The sequence below is a fragment of the Asterias rubens genome, chromosome 7, assembly GCF_902459465.1.
Source record: "Asterias rubens chromosome 7, eAstRub1.3, whole genome shotgun sequence".
In the NCBI taxonomy this organism is placed as follows: domain Eukaryota; kingdom Metazoa; phylum Echinodermata; class Asteroidea; order Forcipulatida; family Asteriidae; genus Asterias; species Asterias rubens.
Window position 1 is genome coordinate 12,618,079 of NC_047068.1, and position 22,087 is coordinate 12,640,165.

Genomic DNA, 22,087 nt, shown 5'->3' on the forward strand with positions numbered 1-22,087 from the left:
GTACGCGCTAATCCTCCAATCAGATTGGCAGAATGGAGTGGTGATAAAAACCTATATTGCACGGCTAATATCACTACCATGCGTATTGTGTGTTCTATATCACGCGCCAAGTTTGCTTGAAGATAAATACGTTATCACACGCGCACTCGGCCATCGGCCCCGTTGGATATGGGACGCAGAAGCGCTATATTTTTCCGTATTCCACTCGCGCTTGTGTGATAACTTATATAGTTAACATATTTTTCTAAAAAGTCAGACACATTCTTTTCACCTGATGTGTATTTCTTCAAAATAAAAACCTCAAAACATTAACAAGAAGAACAAAAACACCAAGAACAAAACAGCAACAACAACAACAACAACACAAATCCAAAAGTAAACCTACCCCAAGGAGATCCACCTCCTCCAGGAATCGTTTGCTGACAGACACCAAGGCCTCTTGTGGCCACTCATGGAACCAATCGATGCTAGTGCAGTTAGTGATGGCTGGGAACTTACGACCTCGTACACGGAGAGTGTTACCCACGGGGGAGAAACAAAGAACCACCTGGTTGGGAAAGGAAAAAGGGTATTTTAAAGGTTAGCAGGGAATGTTTGCTAGTGTGTGTGTTTTATTTTAGGGGTACTTTTCAGATGTTTATCTTTGTGGTTTTTATGATTGGCTGATCTTTTAATGAGCTCATGCTTCTTTCGAATGCTTTATTCATCTATTTGTATAAGTAATATGTAATTTGGGTGTAATTTTGAATTGTATAAACTATTATTTTGTTAATGTCTTAATAAATAATGTTTTCCATAATTGTCAACAATATTTTCTGTATTTTAATGTTAGCATGAGATACAAGGCAATTTCTATTGTATACTTGTATATAAACAGCAATAAACAAAATTACAATCCTCCCCTATCCTTTTGAACATTTGATAACTCCCTACCTTCAACTGACGTCGCAACCTGTCAATGTAGAACTTCCAGCAGTTCTCACGTGTGTCTTGCAACCCTTGACCTTTGACCTCATTGCGAACACCTGCGATGACATTCTCAATCTCGTCATCAGCAAGCAGGCCCGGGATCTCTCCCGAAGCGAGGAGATCGTTGATGAGGACCAGGAACTTTTCATCGGCGACCTGGGCGTCTGTCATTAAAAAGACCGTTCCAATGTTCTTCAGGCCGGCCTTCAGGCAGGTCTGTGCCAAGTCGAGCTGATGGGTCAAGACAAAAATCAAATTTTCATTGCAAATTTTTGTTTTTACTTTGATAACAAAAGAACTGCAGTCTGACCACTGACGTGCTTGAAAGGAAAAGCTTTATCAGAAAGAAAAAAAAAGTTAAAAGTTGTAAACTGCTTATGAACACAAACACCTGTGATGTATAATAGATGTTAAATTTGCATCGGGTATAAAGAATATTAATTTTGGTTTTTACCCATACACCGATGTGTGTTAGCACTGTTTACTCAGTACTTTCCCGAGTCCTGTGAAAAAATATCACAGGCATGTTACTCGGGTGGGACTCGAACCCACGACCCTTGCAATTCTAGAGCAGTGTCTTACCAACTAGACTACCAAGGTTGCCCGGCAGCTAGAGGCAGTGATGTATTTATAAATCACACATATTGTAAGCAACCCAAAGCTGGCTTTCTCAAAGGCCAAGTGGCAACACCTAACAAGATAAAACATAGTCATTAGGTTGTTGCTGGGTGTCAACTGTTACCCTTTCAGAACACTTTCAATTTTTTTTTTAAGTGACTAAAGTAGAAATTATTATAAATTATAGAAATGTTGAACTTTACCTTGAGATCTGGAATGCCGTAACCTTTCCTCAATGTTATCTGATACACCTCCAAGCTGCTGATGTACGCAGCCAGACGAGCAAGACTCTGCTTGCCGCTGCCTCCTACACCAACGAGAAGAGCGTTACCTCGAGGCGACTCCAGGATACGATTGATACGACAGCTGCAAAGAGAAAAGCACATTGTTGTAACATGGAAGAAAACATTGACAAAAAAGATTTCACAATGACTCATGTAAGTATTTGTATCCCAGAACACCTATAAATCAACTTTCACGGAAGTTTGTTACACTGATATTGATAATGACAGTCAGTTCTTCTTTTCCTGATGAGAAACACAAGAGCTTGAGTCCGATGCGGTTGACCGCTCAGCCTGGAAATGCACGCCACAATATTGGGCTTGAAAAATGACTCGGAAATCTTTGCGTCTAGTGACTTTTTGAAAGTATCAACAATTTCAAATGCAATTTTAAGACTTACACATGCTGCATGGCGTCCTCAAACAACACCAGGCTCATGACAGCGTTGATTTCATTGTAGCTATCCAAGGCCTCGACCAGGAGCTTGCTTAGGTCTGGCCAGTCTGGTACCGAAAGGTACTTGGGTTCACCGATGCCGCTGGCGAAGTGACAGTAGATGTTAGGCTTGGCCATCATCGCTTGCTCATCGACATCCTGGGCAAGAGTGAGACGATAACAAGAAAATGCTAATTTAATTAGGTAATATTGTATTGTGTATTGAAGGTATTATACAGGATTGGTAGAGCTGACAAAATAGTTGTAGACAGTGTTTACGTTTTGGTGTGATCAACAATTATGAAATAAAAAAGGTGAGAAAACCTGGGCTTCATTCATTGTGTGAATCAGGCGAAAAATGGTGAAAACCATGAACTATTGCTCAGCTACCTGAGGTATTATACAGCCCGTGCTAAGAAGTTTGTAGCGCTCTAAGCTTTCACAGGAACCATCTCTGCCCTCACATATACCAATTCAGGCCTACCCCTGGGTGAAGCAATTATAGTTTTAAGTACAAGTGCTGTGACCATGATTCAGCCACCAGAACTTGGGTCTGATGCACTAAACCTCTAGGCCAGGACATGCCACATTTTAGAACATCAGAAAAAAAGAAAATGAGTTACGAACAACCAGTCAAATGATGTTCAAGGGTTCTCGCCAGTGGGAGACTTTTGAAATCTAGGTGGCAGCAGACTTACCTGGGAAAATTCCATTGTTTATGTCATTCTGAACATGCGCAGTTTTCCCAAGAACAATGGATTCACCTGGTTAGTCTGCTGCCATCTAGTGTCCCCAAAAGCTTGCATTGTTACAAGAGTGCTGGATAACTAGCAGAACATCCCGACTTACCTCAAAATATTTCTTGCTGAAGTCATGGATGGTCTTGTTGAACATCTCAATGTCCTTATCTTCAACAAGCTTGTCACCGTAGACACGAGTGGCCTCATGTTGCCATAGGCGCACAAAGTCCACTGGCGCCTTCAGGCAGTCGGAGGTTGAGTACAAAAGACCCTGTGGAGTAAATGAGAACACACATTTCCCAGGTCATTCTTAAATATAATATTTATCAGAGTAGGGCCTAATTTCAGGACCTAAATTACCCAGATATTAAGACTACTGCCAAAACACCATGTAACGTGTACAGTCTGTATTTTGCATGGGGTGTTGTGCACTGTTTGTAAAGCCAAGATGTACATGTCAGACAAGTTTATCGTAGTGGGACCAGTTTCTATGAAGTTGCTACAGCACATCAGTGAAATTTATATGTACGGCCAGCATTCTAGCCAGGCATACAATAGCGTCTTTTAACTAACATGCTATCGATCTGATTTTGACAATCATGACCATTTTCTCTTTGTTTAATTTGTGATAAAAACATCTTGTTTGTGTGTTTTTTTTTGGCTTGCCATCCTGCTGTCACATCAGCGTAAACAAAATCATTGAAAAATAACCGGGTATTAAAAAAAAAAAAAAAATTGAGGTCAAAGATGCTCTTTGTCAGAAAGAGCCGCTAAGCAAACAGAAACACAATCCTAACCTGGAAAATATTGGAGAGGTCCCTGAGGTTGAAGACGTAGTGGAACTTGATGGCAGTCGGCAGGAAGGTCTGGGCCACCTTCTTGTGGAGGTCCAGGGCCGCCTGGACGACAGTGCCGCACATCTTCTGGACTGAAGAGGGCGCTGTGATCAGCCCCAGATGCTGGGAGAGGATGCTGCTGTAGATGTGCACGAGGGCGTCCGCTCCAGGGAAGCTCAAGGCAAAGACGCAGAAATGACGCTGTTTGTAGATAAAGAAGAATCAGTTTGTGACCATTGAAGGCACTGGACACGTTTGGTAATTGTCAAAGACCAGTATTCTCACTTGGTGTATCCCAACATGTGCATAAAGTAACACATCTGTGAAAATTTGGGCTCGTTTCCTCAAGATTAAAAATAGTCATTTCAAGGGATTAAAACATGAAACAATTTACACATCAATGTCAGTAAAAGCTAAGAAAATACGACTTCTGCCGCTTCCCAGGTTGTATCGTAATTTGGGTGTGATCCCTGGCTACACGGCAGTTAACCGTTAATGGCTTCTGACTGGCACCCCTGAACAAAGATATTGCCAAAAATAGGGAGACCGCCAACATAGGGCTAGACAGCTCAGTTAATGGTAGAGCGCCGGCATGTTAATACAGAGGTCATTGGTTCGAATCCCACTCTAGTCAATTTTTCTTTGTTCAACCCCCAAAATCATTTAAAAATTTACCCAGTGAGTTTCCCTTGTGGTTTATATTGATAAAATACAACTTCTGCCGATTCTTCTTCTTTACCTGAAGTCTGGAATTGATGGTGAAACTACCGGCCGTTGGGTTCATGCATGACACATACTGGCAGTTGTGAACCTCCTTCAACGACAGCTTAGTGCGGTCGTACCAGCACTTGTAATCCATGTGCTGGCGGATGAGGGTGTGCGGCTGCACGGTACCGTAGGTGTCTACCTCTGGCATGTTCATGTCGTCAATGAAGTACACTAGTTTCTTGCTGCCTGGCGGACCGAAGTTACGGCCGGCCTTCTTCTCAAGGGGCTTTTCAAGGACACCTAGAAACAAATTATAATGGAATGGTATAACTAAGGCCAAGTAAAAACAGAAACATGTTTAGCGTCCCCGCCCGCTTCCTTTTTACAGGCCGCCTCCTTTTTTATTTTATTTTTTATTTTATTTTGTTATGCACTTGTTATTTTAAATGATCTCAGCAAAACAATCTGAATGTCTTGTCTGAATGCCTCGACTTAATTGTTTCATTTACGTGTTGTGTATTTCAGCAGTAGAAAAAACAATGGATATTTGACATTTTAACAAAGAATGGGGGCCATCTTGAAATAAAAAATGAAAAATAAAAAGCCCCTGTTCCTCCTTTTTTTGAAAAACCCGGACGTGAAACATGTTTTTTTTTTTACTCGGCCTAAAGTCTCTTTGTTTTATTTCACAAAGGCCATGGCCGCTCGATCTGGCTGAGGGACGGGGTGCAGTGCCATCATTCACTGGATCTGTACAAAAACATTGTGTTTCAATTTTTCAAAGTGTCATATCTAAAATCTAAACAATTGGCAGCAATGGTCAGTAGAAAAATAAACTTGCTCAGTCTGTCTGGTTGTAAGGCAAACTATTATGGGATAAAACTATATCTAACTAGAAAAGAATGATCAAGTTTCTGAGAGTTTTTCTTATCAATGTCTAATGCTTAAAGACCTTCATGATGATGTGGCGATCTTGATGTTCTTTCAAACGAGACCGGAAGAAAAACAGTCTGGTTCATTATTGTGAAAGAAATATTAGCATTCATTACTCTTTATGGATTCAGGGAACCAAGATAGATGATGACAGCATGATACAGGATTCATAGGTCGTGTCCGAAACGGTGATTTCAGCTACAGCTACATGTAGATCAGCACGTCTGTCAGTGTTGAAGGATAGGCAGAGCGTGCAATCTAGCCATAGCTGTAGCCGAAGTCGCCGATTCAGACCTGGGCCCAACTTCATAGAGCTGCTAAGCACAAAAAATTGCTTAGCATGAAATTTCGGCCTCAATAAAAACCGGATTACCAACATCATTTCCACATGATTTTCAGGATGAGCAAACATCAGCTGAATACCTGTAACAATCAATATGCAACAAATGGAATATTTGGATTGTAATCCTGTTTTTATCAAGGAAGAAATTTCATGCTAAGCAAATTTTTGTGCTTAGCAGCTCTTTGAAATTGGGCCCTGGCCTTATCAGCCCCCAGTTCCAATACACCCTAGTACTTTACCTTGCAACATCTCTGACGTAGTGTAGTAATTGAAGGGTACATTGGCCACCATGTAGTCCTCGGACAGCGCGTTGAGTTTGTCACCGACGAGTACGCTTTTACCGAGACCAGCGTTACTGACGAGCATGACGGGGCGACCCTTGGCCATCAACAGATCCGTAAAGTACCGAACACGCGTTGTTTCAGCGGTGTGTACTAGGACAGCCTGCGGATTGAACAATATTCAAATCAATGACATTGAACTGAAAAACTTAACAACAACAAAGGTGCTAAAAGATGGTGCTAACTTCAAAGGTGACAACTTCACTGAGAAAACCTCCACTACTGGGCCCTTTCATGGCAAAACAGAGACTTTTTACGCAAAATCATTTCTTGGTAAATTGTTGGCGTTTTCCCATTTCAAAATTTAAAAGGCATATTGTGTATGGAAGTGAATGTAACATTTCTTATTCTCTGCCTCTTTTTACACTTCCATCCCAGTTTTATAACAGCTTATCTGTATACTTGCTTTTCTCAGGATGTCAAGTTCTCAAATACTGGTCCTTTTTTTTCCAGAACAACCACAAATCCTATCAAAATAAGTCCATGGTGCAAGTGCATTCTCCACAGGATTGCAATTCTCACTATTAAAGCATGCACTTCTCATTAAGTCCTGAAATGTGCTAATGAACAAAGCTGTACAAGTTTTTAAATCTGAATTTTCAACGACTACCGCTTTTCCTACATCGTTGTTTTAAAATATAAGTAGAAAAACTTTGAGCTGATCGGACACTTCCCTACCTGTAGAGGAATTTCAGGGTCCAACTCAAACTTGGGTACCATCTCAGTCCATGGGATGAACTTCTTGGAGCCGGGATCAATGTAGTAATCAAAGACCGTCCCTTGACCCGGGAACTTGATGGTCTTGAATTCAGTCACCCACCACTTGCTGAATTCCACACGGTAGTCGACCAACTGCATAGAAAGGGTAAACGAAAAGAATGGATTTATAACTTACCGACGAAAAAGTCAACACTTAAAGATTTGATTTGAGATTGAATCCTATGTGAGTGTACTTCTTGAAACGGAAGGGAACTTTAAAACCATTGGTGTATATTTAGATTCTGCGCCTTGAACACCCACCGGGGTATATATGTGCGCGATACAAGTCTTTATAGACCGAATTGAATATGACGTCACGAATATCTGACCTACAAGATGCCATCTGTGCGTGTGCGTGCGTGTGGAACGTGCATGTATGTGTGTGCGTGCATGTGCCAGAGAAATCAAACCGGGAATGTTGCGTGTGGCGTGCTTCGATGATGTACGCGTTTGGACGCGCATACAGTTTGCCCTACAAAATGGCGACTTTTCATAGCAAAAAGGGGTAATTAAATACGGTCTATTATTATTATATAGCTCTAGAGAGTGACCCACTTGGCCAAATTTCATAGAGCTGCTTGAGCACAAAAAGTGACAATTTAACTGATAACACTATTTTATTGTGCGTAGCTACTAATAGCTTGAAGTAACGCTAGACTTAGATTAAAGTTACCAGCCCAAACACCATATCACATATACCTTCTGTGACTGGTAACCCACACTTTGATGCTAAGCAGAACATTTAAAATCAATTTGTTGTGCTTGGTAGCAGCTCTTTGAATATGGGGCCTGCTTTGCAAGACTGGGGCTTCATATCTGTGTTTTGCCTTCATGTAACGGATTTCCTGTAACTAGGTGTTATTCTACAGAAATCGCCCCAGTTGAGGCACATTATGGGTTACGATATTGCTTTCAATGAACCAGCTGTTAGCACTGACCTGATCCTGAAACATGGCACCACCGAAAGCCCAGACGCAGGCAAAGACAAAGTAGAGCTCGTAGAGTTCCTTGGAGCAGTCTGGTGGGGTGGTGTCTGGGGTCAGTAAGACCTCCAGCAGGTAGCACAACATCTGCACCATGCTTTGCTCTGTAAGGTACAGGGTGAACAAACATTCATCAAGAATGAGTTTAAAACGGTCCTTGAGGAAGTACTTTTCTGATTGATTTACAAAATTTGGCTGTGAAACAGTTGATATTGTACCATCGGATAAAAAGCGTAACAGAATCCTCAACCAGTTGAATTGAACAGAAGATTAACTAATTAAGAGATACTGGTGCAAAATTTTCATAATTTTTTTGAACTGTTGCAACAAAAATATTACTTCTTAGTTCTAAGCTCATTTATAACCCCTACAGAGAATGAAAGAATAGAATTAGCAGCGCAAACCGCTTAAAGGCAGTGGACACTATTGGTAATTACTCAAAATAATTAATATCATAAAACCTTTCTTGATTACGAGTAATGGGGAGAGGTTGATAGTGTAAAACATTGTGAGAAACAGCTCCCTCTGAAGTGGCGTAGCTTTCGAGAAAGAAGTAATTTTCCACGAATTTGATTTCGAGACCTCAGATTTAGAACTTTGAGGTCCCGAAATCAAGCATCTGAAAGCACATAACTTCGTGTGACAAGGGTGTTTTTTTCTTTCATTAATATCTCTCAACTACGACAACCGATTGATGAGCTCAAATTTTCACAGGTTTGTTACTTAATGCATATGTTGAGATACACCAAGCGAAAAGACAGGTCTTTGACAATTACCAATAGTGTCCAGTGTCTTTAACCACTCAAATAGACGTAATGCATTCCCAACAAAAATAGTTTTTATTAAATGTTTAACCCCCCATATGCAATGTAGAGTTAAAATTATTTTCAAAAGATTTTTTTTAATAACTACCGATCTCATACAATATCTTCAATGGTCTAACATAAGGGATGGGGGGGGGGGGGACACTTGATTATTACCTGGGATTGGAATGATCTTCTTGAAGCGTATTCTGAGGGTATCAAGCACCGGTGGGAGATATTTATCGAAGAGGATTGTGAGGTTGGCTCGCTCTGACTGCACCTCTCTCGTCTCAATCCAACTGGTTACAATCCTTTAGAAAGAAACAAGAAAAGGGGTTTATATGTCATTAATCGAGACGTGAATTCACTTACACACCTACAACATCCGAGCTTGAGAAACTGTTTAAATTTGTTACCAGCGAAATTAAGAAAAAATTTCTACTGTTTTGAGTTTCCCTGCAGTTTATTTTTGAGCAGACAAATAATCCTCAATGCTGAGAATTGTACTCAATGACTGCAGCACATTTGTGTTGTTGGGTCTTCAACTGCCCAAACCATCTCGACTGCATTAACAAGAAGAACGAAAATGGCTCGCAGCAATTTGCCGATTTCTTTTTTAACCTAGGTCCAGTTTCACAGAGCTGCTTCAGCACAAAAGCAGGTAAGCACAACAAAAATTATGCTTGCTTACCAGAACAAGGTTACCAGCCAAAATACCATGTCACATGTACAATTTGTGACTGATATCTTGCTCATTTCTGCTAAGCAAAAAGTTGTGAAGCAATATGTTCTGCTTAAGCCGCTCTATGAAATTGGACCCTGTTCACAGCAACTAGTGTACAAATTTCCGCTTAGAAAAAAGTGTTCACTTCTAAAAGTCAACAAGAGTTTTTGAAACTCACGGGTTCCAGCCCAGATCAGATGGATTGATATACAGGATACCAGCTCTGGATACAGTCGCAGGAGTGGCGGTACGCAGATGACTGATCTCAAACAGTAGACGCATAGACGGACTCAAAGGAATGCGTTCGTTACTGGCCAACGTCAAAACCTGAAAAGAAAACAATAACAATGAAATCATTTAGGTTTCACACGCGAACAAATTTAAAGGGAGGGTATAACTTTGGTACCTAGGCTACTCCAAAAATCAATTACCATAAAAACCTAATTGTAAAGAGATGGAGAGCTGTTAATATTATAAAACATTGATAAAAAACGACCCCATTTAAAGTCATGTAGTTTTCCACTACATTTAGTGTGCACATCCTGGACTGTTTGCAAAAGATATCACCCTGTGAAATAAATCTTTAACCATCAATAACTTCAATTTGGTGTAACAGTTCGATTATTAACTTTATCCATGTTCTTAAAACGAGAACCAGAATCACCGCAAGGCAATGAAAATGTCGCAGAAATGTTAATATCCTACAATTTATAACAACTTGTGGCAATGTCATGGCCGAGCGGTTAAGAGCACCGGATTCAAGCACTGGTGTTTGATCAGCAGGGTGTGGGTTCGGATCCCGGTCGTGACACTTGCTACATAAAATTGGGGAGGTAGTGCTTTCTGCTCCACCGGCTAGGCTTCAAATTGATGATACCCAAGCCTACATTCGTAGGGAAAGGGATAACCCCGTTTCCGCCCTAGGAGTAGGTGGCTACGGCCTCTGGAAAAAAATAATTGTAGCCCACACCTTGAAGTGGCCTTCAGGCCTTGTGTGTCAGGCGACTTGCATAAAAAAAACAAAAAAACAAAAACAATTGTACCCCATGAAAGTTAAAAAGAAACAAAAACCAGAATGAACAATGAGTGTGAAACCAGTCCAGACTATTTGGTGATAAAAAGTGCAATACTATCTGCGTCAACCATTTAGATAAAGTATGTAGTGCAATACTATCTGCCACACCAATGAGCACAAGTGCAGAATGGGAAAGAAATAAGTACAGTTATTCAGTTCAGTTCTCCGGTTTGTCTTTATCGAATTTAGACCCATTAAGAATTAAACTAGAGTACCACAGGCGAGATAGAATAATACCTTGTTGTCATCCATGACGGTGTTGAGAGACTCGATCCACATGGGATCAATGTCACCATCCAGTACGATCCACTTGTTGTAGTCGTGAGTAATATTACTCATATCTCGCATGATCACAGAGAACAAACCTGGACAGTGAAGAATGGAGATTTCATCAAATTATTTGAATTTTGCTGGAGAGGATGAAGGGGCTGAAAGAGAGGGATTTCAGATTACTTTTTTTGTCAAGTTGATTTTCTCTAACCCTATTTTTAATTTTTTTGGTTTTTTTTGTTTGTTTATTTATAGATGATCTTCCCATCAAGGGAACACGGCAAAGTCCCACAAAGGGGATATGAACACCTGGAAAAGTAACAACGAGTCCATCAACATTGAGCAAAACCATGAGACGAAGTTCACAGCAAGTGGTGTAGCTTGAGTTGCTTAAACTTTAACACACAAAAAGTGAATTCAGGGAAAATTTCACCTACAAATTTTTAATAATTTGAACAGTCAAGCCAGTCGGTAATAGTATTTTAGACAATAGGAAATTTGTTTCAGAGAGGACAATCAGTTTTTTTTGTGTCAACAAAACTTGAAATCTGATTAAAATAGGGCAAGGACATCTACTGACCATCTTTCCATTCTCGTGTAGCAGGGTTGATGATTCCAAACAACTCGTCGTTGGTCACTGCTTTAGGATTCAGGATCTGCATGACAGGTTTCTGCTTCATGTTCGTGTAGGTGCGGTTCAGAACCTTCAACACCTGATAATCAAAAAGACAATTATGAAACAGTTAGCTCCTTCAGAATGAAAAAGCATTTATGGTAAAGTATCTTGCCAAGGATACAAGTGCCATGACTGGGACTCAAACCCAAACTCTGATGACTTGAAACACCAGAGTTTGAGTCCGGTGAATAAAAATGTCAAGGGTCTCATAATCAAAGGGCATCCAAGGGGCCCTTCAGAATAGTCAACATTTAAAGAGAGGGGGAAAAAAAAAAAAAAAAAAAAAAAATTGTTTTGACCCACCAATCAACCCAATATTTCTCAAATGAACGAGATATTTAGATCAGAGGTCTCCAACATCAGTAGTTTATAATGGCTTTACTTGGCTTTAAAACAAACAACTTTTGCTTTGTAGTATAATCAGACTAAAATTGACGATCTTGGCCGCTGGGTATTTTGTCTTTTTTTCTCTTCATAAAAACCAAATATCTATTTTCAACCCACCCACAAAAGGATTTAAAATTTCATGTATTTTTATAAACTTGATGAATAAACCATTCAATTCAATTCAATTCAAAAACCCACAATTTTGAAGGAAAACAAAAACCAAAGTTGTTATACATTCTCAGTTCTTTATGGCCCAAAACCGGTGATGTTTGGTTTTTATGTCGGGAACAAACTGTCCAAACAAGAATTGTCTTCAGAATCAGAGTCCATAAATGTCTCTTATAGGTCTTTTATAAATAAATTGTTATATTGTGTTTATCTTTGAATTTTGACCTTTTGGTTTGCAGCAGCACCATGTGTGTATCTACTTACCAGGTATAGTTTGTTCTTAGAGAACTGTCTTTCTTTATTCTACTTTGTGCTCTAAGAACAAACTCTACCTGGCAAGTAGATACACACATGGTATTACCGCAAACCGAATATATATTGATACCTCACCATGCAATTCCTCAGATCAAATATAATTTTGACCTTCTTTTTAAATAACCAAGTGTATATTTACAACATGGAAAACAAATATTTAGCAACCGATGTTTTATGCACCCTGCTTTTACCTTGCTTTTCCCTGTTCCAGCGTTTCCGATGACGAACACAGAATGTCTGACGGCAAGGAGCTCTTCAAGCTGCACCACCTTCAAGATGAAGTTATCCTCAGCCTGGAGCTTTAGATCCAGCGTGGACTTCTTAACCAGAGCCTCGAAGTCTGGAGACCTCTTACGGGGCACGTCCAGGGCCGGGAACAGATCCGTGATCAGACCCATGAAGACGGGAAAGTCGTCTGTCACGATCTTGGGGATGTTGAAGTCGCGAAGGGCTCGCATGAGGACCTGGTCTTCTGGACGCTGTTTATCGCCACGTTTCAGGGAGCCGGCCACCACGAGTACGGACTTGATGGCACGTAAGCCCCAATCGTAGTGGTCCTGAGGTATGGACATAAACAATTAAGGGTGTTAGATGAAGCATTGGGAGGTAATTCGTGATAGAAAGGAGTAAATGAACCTTCAGCAAAAAGAATCTTAAACAAATTAATAATTTTTATATTTCAATTCCAAGAGCTGCAAACATTTGTATCTTGCAATCAGAGAATTTTGTAGAACAATCAGGGAGATATTTTGAACTACATTCAACATAATAATGGGGGAAAAGTGTCCATAATCATTCATATCTGTTCATCAGAACCTGTACAGAAAGGTTTATTTTCAAGGAACTTTCTGCAGAATCAGGGGGAATTGGCTGAAGTTTCAAAAACGGTCCAAGAACAATGTAATTACCAAGTCAAGTAATAAGATTGCTGCCCCCTAGTATCCCATTGTAATGAACTTGTAACCAAATTTACCTGTTTTGAGAGCAGTTCTTTACACAGTGTGTACAGTGTGATGAATTTACGGGCAAGTAGACGAGCCTCCAGGAAACCTTCTGCCACCAACATGATCTCACAAATCAACTCAAAGTCAGGGACCACCATGGCACATGGTCTGTACATAAACAAGAAATACAAAAAGAATAAGGTATGAAGCTTTGCATGGACAAGTTAAGGGAGCAAGAATGAAGTCAGTTGTATGTAAATTAACCCAGGTGGTAGAGCACCGACAGGTTAATCTGGAAGTCGCTGGTTCTATTCGCGCTAAAGTCGATGTATTCGTTTAACCCCAAAACTAGTGTAAAATGACCAACCTGAAGAGAGCTTTGAGGTTCTCTGGTAACTCAGTCCTCCCAGCGTAGCCGGGATTCATGGTGATGAAGATACCAACGGTAGGAACCATCGTGATCTCCTCCCCTTGGAAGTTAAAGTTGGTCTTCTTGTCACGAATAGCGTCCTGGACACACTTGACCTGTGGATGAGGGAGAGGGGTGGTGGTTGTATAAATTGAGATAAGTTAATGAGTTTTTAATAGATGTTAAATTTGCATGGGGTCTTTAAAATACCTGTTAATGTTACCCTTCACAAAATTAAAGACAAAAAATAAGTGTAAAAGCAGGGTAGAAACAGCCCGCTCACACTTGCTTATATTTTACAAGCAGCATAATTTGGTTCTTAAGGAGCTGATTGGAAAACCCATCAAACGCTACATCCATTTCATACAACCTAAAATAAGTCAATACTTTTGAATGCTTTTGGAGGCCTTAAATTTGGACAGCTCAATTTAAGACTTTTAAATACTTTTAAGGATCTGCAGAGACCTTTGTTTCACAAAGAATGAACAACGTACCTGGACAGCCACCACAGACAGCACCTCAACGGAGATACGATTGAACTCATCAAAGCATCCCCAGGCTCCAGTTTGAGACAGACCCTTGTAGATGTTACCACAGGACTACAGAGAATAACGGAAATTCAGGTTTGAAAAGTCAATAATAAATTAATATATTTATTCATTTTTTTTTTTTTTTTTTTTTGGGGGGGGGGGGGATTAACTTCTTGTTTTTCAAAGGTGCTTGGCAATTACAAACATTCATATTAACATAAAAACAATGTTGCTACTACACACTCATAAAACACCGGATCGATTTCACAAAGAGCTAAGATTGATCTTTACTGCAAATAGCTCTTAATTGACAACTTATTTTAAGATGAATCTTAGCGCTTTGTGAAGCCAAACCCTTATCTGTTTCACAAGATTACTAGTCACATTAATTAAGAATGCAAGATTCTTTCTTTGTCTCGCACAAGTTAATATAATTTTATTTTTGCGAATAAAAATTTGGTAATAAAACAAAAAGGCGCAATGTTTTTATGCTTAACAACAAGTCACGAACATGGGTCAAAGTCCATCGTCAACCCTCTCACCTTGTAGTCCATCTGCTCGGAGCAGTTGAAGACGTAGACCATGATACCCAAGGCTCTGCCAAGATCCTTAGTGGTCTCAGTCTTACCGGTTCCTGCTGGGCCGGCAGGAGCACCGCTCATCACTAAATGGAGTGACTGGGTCAGAGTGATGTAGCATCTGTACACAAGAAATCAGAATTACTAAAAAATTTAAAAAAAGCAAAATTTAAGACTTTATAAAAAAACCTTTTAAAGGGAAGGTACGCGTTTGGTAATTACTAAAAACAAATATTTACTTATAAACTGACTTGGTAACGAGCACTGAAGAGCTGTTGATAGTATAAAACATTGTGGGAAACGCCTTCCTCTGAAGTAACGTAGTTTTTGAGAAAGAGGTAATTTCTCACTAAAATAATACAAGACTTCTAGCTAGAAGTCTTTTATTCCTATCTGAAAGCACACAAATATATACAATTGCAAGGTTTGAAATGCACCTGTCAGTGAGAGGGGTGATGACCAGACGAGCCGTGTTACCGAGATACTCGTAGGAGTAGCGGAACTGGGCATCACAGATGTTAGCGTAGCAATGTTTGCCATCATCATCCCAGCGATGACGTAACTGACTCAACCACTGGAAGGCTTGAGCGTTCTCAATCTAAAGAGATAATCATTCAGCAACAGTTATAGAAAATGTAAAATAGGTTGATGGCTAGTGGTTTTGATGTTAGCAGTCTTTTAAAAAAAATATTCTCTGAGAAATGCTTTGCTAGAATGAAGTGTCAGATTTTGACAAAGACTCTACTTGGGTCAAAAAGTGTTATCTTTAAAGGCAGTGGACACTATTGGTGCTTACTCAAAATAAGCATTAGCATAAAACCTTACTTGGTAACGTGTAATGGGGAGCTGTTGATAGTATAAAAAATTGTGAGAAACGGCTCCCTCTGAAGTAACGTAGTTTCGATAAAGAAGTTATTTTCCATGAGTTTGATTTTGAGACCTCAGAATTAGATTTTGAGATCTTGAAATCAAGCATCTGAAAGCACACAACTTTGTGAGACAAGTGTGTTTTTTCTTTCATTAATATCTCGCAACTTAAGAAAGACTTTGCTTGGATCAAAATGTCTTATCCTTTGGGAAAGACTCTACTGGGGTCAAAAACAACTAATCTTTGAAAAATCCTCAACAAGGGTCAAAACGCATGACCATTTACTTTCTTTATGCATACCCTGGGTCATTTTGGTTAAGGGAACATTTCAAAAATCGAATGGTGAGAACATTCTATATGGAAGTATAGTAGATCGGATAAGTATTGAGCGTGTATTAACATAGACCATTCATTTTCGCTTAGAACTTTCAAAATACTAATACGGCTATTCAGTTGTGTAGGACTGCTCAAGTGCCTCGGCACAATTATGCAGTCTAGAGAAACATTCTGGCAGAAGATGGACTATGGGTGTGTGCCCACAGGAACATTCTTTTGTGACTGGAACATGACATGAAACACCCCCCAAGAAGGTTTCTTATTTCATTTTGAAACTTCACTTCTGATTAACTCTACACAAACAAGAAACAAGAAACGAAAGTTACATATAACTGAAAGGACTTATCTAACCTTGTTAAGGACGAGTTTTGCAACCACATCACGGGCGTGTACATCGATGGTACAGATGGTCATAATCTTTTGTCTGTCACCCCTAGACAGGTCACCAACCAGAAGCAGGATCAAGGTATTCAGCTGCAGGATCTGTTAAGGTAAAGATTTAGGAAGATAAGTCAGGGTTCTAGATTTGAAATTCATGAGGCAGAAAACAATTTCTATTTTGAGTTTGGATGTGACTTTTAAGCCAAAAGTGCCCCCATACCTATCTTATTTGGTGAATTAAGAACTCATTCTGCAGTAGTGAAGTTAACAATGAGAAATCTCTTCGATCCACAAGCAAAAGTAGATGTCCAGCTGATTTTCTACCCTCCGCCCAGGTAGTAGTTAAAAAGCAGGACAGTTCTTTTCAGAACTGAGAAGTCTCCCGACTTAAAAAAACAACAACTCCGCGGTAGCAGAATATAAAGCAAGTTCTCTGAGAACATAATCTACCTAGCAAGTAGATACACACAGCTTCTTCTTCCTATACGAATACAAGCCTCACATGTATTGTACTATGAAGTGCAAAAGGAAGCAGGCCGTTAACGTAAACCAAATATATCTCCATACCTGTTTCTTGTTGTATTCCTTCAGGGCGTTCTCATGGCCCTCTTCCAGACGAGCGAAGGCAATATTAACCTCTGTTGACCACCAGACCTGGGTAGAGGCCAGGGCCACCTGGGCAGGGAAGTCATAAAGCCACTGCTCTCTTGGCTTTTCCTCGTAGGTATTCACACCCTCGTTGAATTGGTTCCGGACCGTGGAGCGGGAGGTATCCATCAGACGGTTCAACCAGACCTCAACCTGAGTAGGAAAAACAGAAACAAGAAATATTAGTAGCAGGGAAACCATTTTGGTCTGTATTGAGAAATAGGAGGTAGCATCTGCATCTTCAAAGGAGGACAGTTAAACTCAGGGATGAGATTTGACAAAATGTGAAAAATCCTAGAAAAATGGATTGCAGACCAGGGTTCCCTCTAATTCTAATAGAACCCAATTTCATAAAGACTGTAAGCATTAAAACTTGCTTAGTACATCGTGCAACTGGTGCCCGATCGTTTTTGTTGTTGTATTATTGCTTATTAACAACTTCATGAAAATGGACCCAGGTTTACAGACTCGGTGCATCACCAGAAATACAAAACTGCAGGCTTGAACACAATGTAGACTATTTCTTTAATTCTTTCAAGAAAATTGAATGCTCAATGAGGTATTTGAGAAAATCTAAGAGCAGGAAAAACTCTGAAAAACACACGCCGGAGAGATTCTTTTAAAAATCATACCTGTCCAGAGCACTCGCATGGACTGTCAAACTCCACGTACTCTCCTTCTTTACTGTACATTCCCAGGGCTTCCTTAGTGTCGTTATCATCATCATCCTGCTTAAACTTCAGCTTAGCAGTGTTGTCAAACAGCTTGGCAAGATGACGTTGCACCTATCAGGATGAATGAAATATTGATGCAAATGTCAGAATGTTCAATGTTGTAGGTGGCCCAACCTATTTGTTGTATATTTGTTGTCCAGTACAGCACCCAGGCTCGGAAACTCACTTCCTGAAAACCTCAGGGAAATACACAACATCTCAATTTGTCAGCAGCAACTTAAGACACACCTGTTCACACTTGCTTTCCCTACCACTTGAGAATTCCTTCTTTTCCATCTTGACCGGTGCCTTTGAATGGTTTTAGACCAAATTTAGTGCGCCTTTATAAATGCGGTGTAATTATTATTATAATATCATCATAATATTACCGCGCCTTGAACACCCAGCAGGGTGGATATGTGCGCATTACAAGTCTTATTATTATTATTATTATTACCAGAATATAATGCAAGTGAGTGCACTGTTGGATAAAATGATTTGACAATTTAGTTTAAAGTTTTTGAGTCACATTTTGAAGTAAACAATGTCCACGCAGGAAAATAATCCCTCGAAGGAATACATAATCTGATAAACTGCACTGACAGTAATGCTTCTCAGACTCAAATTTGGGGGTAAAAACATCTTTTTGGATAACCACATTACTTCAAAGTGAAATGTTTCTCAAAATGCTTTATTCTATCAATGGCTGCTGTAGGCTTCTTAACAAACTTTTACTGGGGGGCGAATAATTTTAAGAGTAATTTATGCAAAATGAATACCTTCCCTTTAATGCTTACAGGAACATTACAGAATTGGTTTTTGCTAATAAAACAGTTGCTGGCAGTATAAGCACTTCATGTAATCCACCATATACATCAACTGACAGACCTGTAGAAGTTTGAGATCGATCGGTGATCTAGGCCACGAGAGAATAGTGAAAAACCGATTACAAATTCTGCATTGCATTGATGCCAAAAATAAAAATGAATAAAACGCTCACTGAGCGATAAACTCCAAATGCGAAGTTAGATTATTTATTTATCGACATTTCAGACAGTAATATTTCAAGGGATGTTTTCAACTATCATCATCATTAGACCGTGTAAGTTTTATGTAAATCTGTGATCTTCACGATTTTTGTTTCTTACCAATTCTGTAACGTTCCTTTAAATGAAGGGTAATCCCTAGCGCTAATGGTCCAACATAATTCCAATGAGAATTGTTACTGATTCTTACCAGGGTTGGATTGTTTCCCTGAGACAAAATGTCCAGCAGATCAGCCGAAGAGACAAAGTAGAACCTGGGGAAGGCGAGACGCTTGGTCTCCAGATACTCCGCAAGGGCCTTCTCACAGATGGTCAAACTAGAGGAAGAACAAGTCAATCATTTAACTGAGATTGTGTGAAAATGTAAAAAAGTTCCCTTTTCATATTGAGAAAAAAGCGAATAGACTTGACTTTCGTATTCAGCCTAATTGCTGGTCTTCCTCAAGAGCCACTAAATCGTCTGCTGCAGCACCAAGACTTTGGAAGTCACTTCTGGAAGACCTCAGACGATTGCACAGTATCACCCTCTTCCAGCAGAAACTTAAAACAAACTTGTTCATGTTTGCTTTCTCAACAATGTGACAACAATTTAACTTAACTTACACTTCTACTTGACCGTCCCCTTTCCTTTGAGGAAAGTTGTTTTCAGGAAAATGTGCCTTATAAATGCTGTATTGTTATCATTATTAAGTAGATTTCATGTAGAGATCACAGACTTTCTACATAGTTTTAATTAGATATCTGATGGTTTGATCACATCAAGGGCCAAGTCTTTCATCTCTGTGATAGCAATCTTCGACTATTTCATGAAAATCTTAAGGAGCAGGGAGACATTTGAAACATACTTTGACTGCAGGGCTTCTAGTCTCTCAAACAAGCCGTCTTTGTTTGTTGCCTGTACTGTATTGGGAGTCTTCTCAGCTTCTGCCATCAGATCCTGATCAAAGGTAAAAAGTAAAGCGTTAGAAAAATCTTACTTTAAATTGTGATTCATAGGAATGTGAAATCTTCAGCTGGATAGGTTAAGAGGAGATATAAGGGTCAAATAAATGGGGATCTGCAAGGGCTGAGTTGGTATTGTGTATATTCCATCCCTGAGCTACTGAAAGACTGTCAAGGTTGTATACTCCAAAGGGAGTTGAAAAGGTTTCAGAAATTATTGAAAAATGGCCCGACAACTAGGAATTAAATATGTATAGCGCCTTGAGCACTTTGTGGTGAATATGTGAGCTTTGAAAGGCTCCATTATTATTACAGTACAGCAGATTGTTGATCGAGTTGTGCCTTTGATGATGCAAGCATGGCATTTGGCATGCAGTCAGACTATTTCATGAGAAAGATAGTTGGCTGTAGGACCGCCATAGATCTGCCTTAAGACAAAATTATAACAAAGAATTGGCAGCCATTTTTAAAGTTTTGAAGATTGTTTTGTACTTGTTTTCTTATTCGAACCAAAATGGACCTATAGCTGAATATATTTCTTTCCATGGTGTTCTAAAACAGCTTTTCAAACCGAACTACAACCATGTAATGTTTCAAATCATATTGTTTATTTGTGATATTGAAAACATTAAAACTGCAAAAGCACCTTGAAATCTGTGTCGATTCCATCAAAACGCTTGGAATCTTCAGGGAGCTGGTTGCGGATGTCCTCTGACCCGATGAAGATACTCTCCAAATGAGACCACGTCCTCTGCACCTCAAACCAGATGCTGATAACAGAGTCAGCGATGGAGAGCTTCTTCTGCCAGCCGGAGACCTCCTCAAGGAAGTGGGCGATGTACTTAGAGGTCATCAGGTTCTGAAGTTGGACCTGTGAGGGAATACAGAAGAAACAAGGTGCTAACAAAAAGTGGTATATGGAAAGTGGTGTCATATCTACACAGTTAAACAGTGTCTGTATATTTAGGCTGTCTTCTACAAACCTTGTGGCTTCTGACAGTCTCAAACTCTTTTTATTTGATATACATAGATAAAATCTCCCCCTACTTCTTCTGTGCTTACTATTTTGCTAATCTATGTATCACTTGTACATATGTTATATTTTGAGAGAATTAAATATTGACTTGAATTAGAAAACAACAACAATTAAATTGAAAAATGTATAGTAAATCTAATGGGCAAGTCATGTAATCAAATCTCTTTTGAATTAATGGTGGCTCCGAAAAGAACTGTGTGAATATTAGAACATTTAGCAGGGCTGTGGGAAGCTTTCTCTAAAGAGGTACAAGACATCCACAGTCAAAGACCCATGTTAAGCCGATCAACGTTACCTGGTTGTCCTCAAGCGTCTCAATCAGCTCCTCGCTGGACCGTAACAACGGTATCCCCGTCCGTGGGTGTTTGTCGTACTCAAACTCCATGGTAGACCAGGTGGTATCCAACTCCTTCAAGACCTTCTCCATGCTCATCTCCTTCACGGCTTTGTCCACGATGTTGCGTACCTCGTCCTCAAAGTTGTGCAGGTTGAGGGCCAGTAGGTCGGCTAGGGTAGTCTCCTCGTCCATGATGAATTTCACCTGTATCAAAATAAATGTTTAAAATTTTTAAAATTTACTGTCTTGTTTACAATATTCTAAGGGGAATTTTTTTGTTTCATTTTGGGTTTTTTTTTTGTAGGAGAAGGATTTGAAACTTTGTGTGTTGGGAGTCTAATTAGATCACCATGTGTAGATCTCTTTTAGGTAGTGTTGTTTCTAAAAAGAACCAGTGGTTGACAATTCAATGTTTCAATTCAATTTTATCCATCCTGTTATTGGCGCTTGCACTGTTATGCTTCATAAAATGATTGTCTGATTGCCTCCAAGAGAATGCTGGACTCTGTTTACTCAATACTGCTTTAAGTATAGCATACAAAAATTATAAAATGCAAATTCAAGATGTGAAACAAAACAAAAAACTGCCACATTACCTTTGTGGCCTGCATAAGTTGTTGCCAATGCCGATCCCTGATAGCCGGATTCTGCAGCTCACTCACAGCCCGCAGTGACGTCAGCATGTTCTTGACGGTCGACTCCAGCCCGCCATAGGCATCCCACGCTCTCATCTCCTTGTCCAGTGAGCGGATGTCCTTGGCAAACTTCTTACAGTCGATCTCCATCTGCTCTACGTTGATCTGTTGCCAGAGAGTGGTCTTCCAGTCGTTGATACTACGGGGGGTTGAAACGTGAAATATTTGAGTAACTCGTCCTAACGTAGAATGGGTTCAATGCGTCCTATTGTCTATGGTTATGGATCTTAAATCACCCCAAGTCCTAAGATTACTCCTT

The 22,087-nt window shown here is 39.8% G+C and overlaps 1 protein-coding gene across 2 annotated transcripts in view; it reads right to left on the reverse strand.

The window, feature by feature from the left end:
* LOC117293116 (dynein beta chain, ciliary) overlaps nucleotides 1-22,087 on the reverse strand; it is a 60,882-nt gene that overhangs the window by 18,186 nt on the left and 20,609 nt on the right. For both annotated transcript variants that reach the window (XM_033775335.1, XM_033775334.1), the window contains 28 exons: nucleotides 21,730-21,967; nucleotides 21,092-21,337; nucleotides 20,407-20,631; nucleotides 19,664-19,755; nucleotides 19,009-19,135; nucleotides 17,692-17,844; nucleotides 16,979-17,212; nucleotides 16,382-16,513; nucleotides 15,264-15,424; nucleotides 14,791-14,947; nucleotides 14,213-14,317; nucleotides 13,677-13,834; nucleotides 13,339-13,477; nucleotides 12,557-12,922; nucleotides 11,400-11,532; nucleotides 10,787-10,914; nucleotides 9,653-9,801; nucleotides 8,928-9,061; nucleotides 7,903-8,051; nucleotides 6,884-7,057; nucleotides 6,104-6,308; nucleotides 4,620-4,888; nucleotides 3,842-4,081; nucleotides 3,154-3,315; nucleotides 2,270-2,463; nucleotides 1,791-1,953; nucleotides 934-1,200; nucleotides 386-547 (listed from right to left, as the gene is read on the reverse strand). In XM_033775335.1, the coding sequence (XP_033631226.1) occupies nucleotides 386-547; nucleotides 934-1,200; nucleotides 1,791-1,953; nucleotides 2,270-2,463; nucleotides 3,154-3,315; nucleotides 3,842-4,081; nucleotides 4,620-4,888; nucleotides 6,104-6,308; nucleotides 6,884-7,057; nucleotides 7,903-8,051; nucleotides 8,928-9,061; nucleotides 9,653-9,801; nucleotides 10,787-10,914; nucleotides 11,400-11,532; nucleotides 12,557-12,922; nucleotides 13,339-13,477; nucleotides 13,677-13,834; nucleotides 14,213-14,317; nucleotides 14,791-14,947; nucleotides 15,264-15,424; nucleotides 16,382-16,513; nucleotides 16,979-17,212; nucleotides 17,692-17,844; nucleotides 19,009-19,135; nucleotides 19,664-19,755; nucleotides 20,407-20,631; nucleotides 21,092-21,337; nucleotides 21,730-21,967 (5,062 nt within the window). The remainder of the gene's footprint in view (nucleotides 1-385; nucleotides 548-933; nucleotides 1,201-1,790; nucleotides 1,954-2,269; nucleotides 2,464-3,153; nucleotides 3,316-3,841; nucleotides 4,082-4,619; nucleotides 4,889-6,103; nucleotides 6,309-6,883; nucleotides 7,058-7,902; nucleotides 8,052-8,927; nucleotides 9,062-9,652; nucleotides 9,802-10,786; nucleotides 10,915-11,399; nucleotides 11,533-12,556; nucleotides 12,923-13,338; nucleotides 13,478-13,676; nucleotides 13,835-14,212; nucleotides 14,318-14,790; nucleotides 14,948-15,263; nucleotides 15,425-16,381; nucleotides 16,514-16,978; nucleotides 17,213-17,691; nucleotides 17,845-19,008; nucleotides 19,136-19,663; nucleotides 19,756-20,406; nucleotides 20,632-21,091; nucleotides 21,338-21,729; nucleotides 21,968-22,087) is intronic.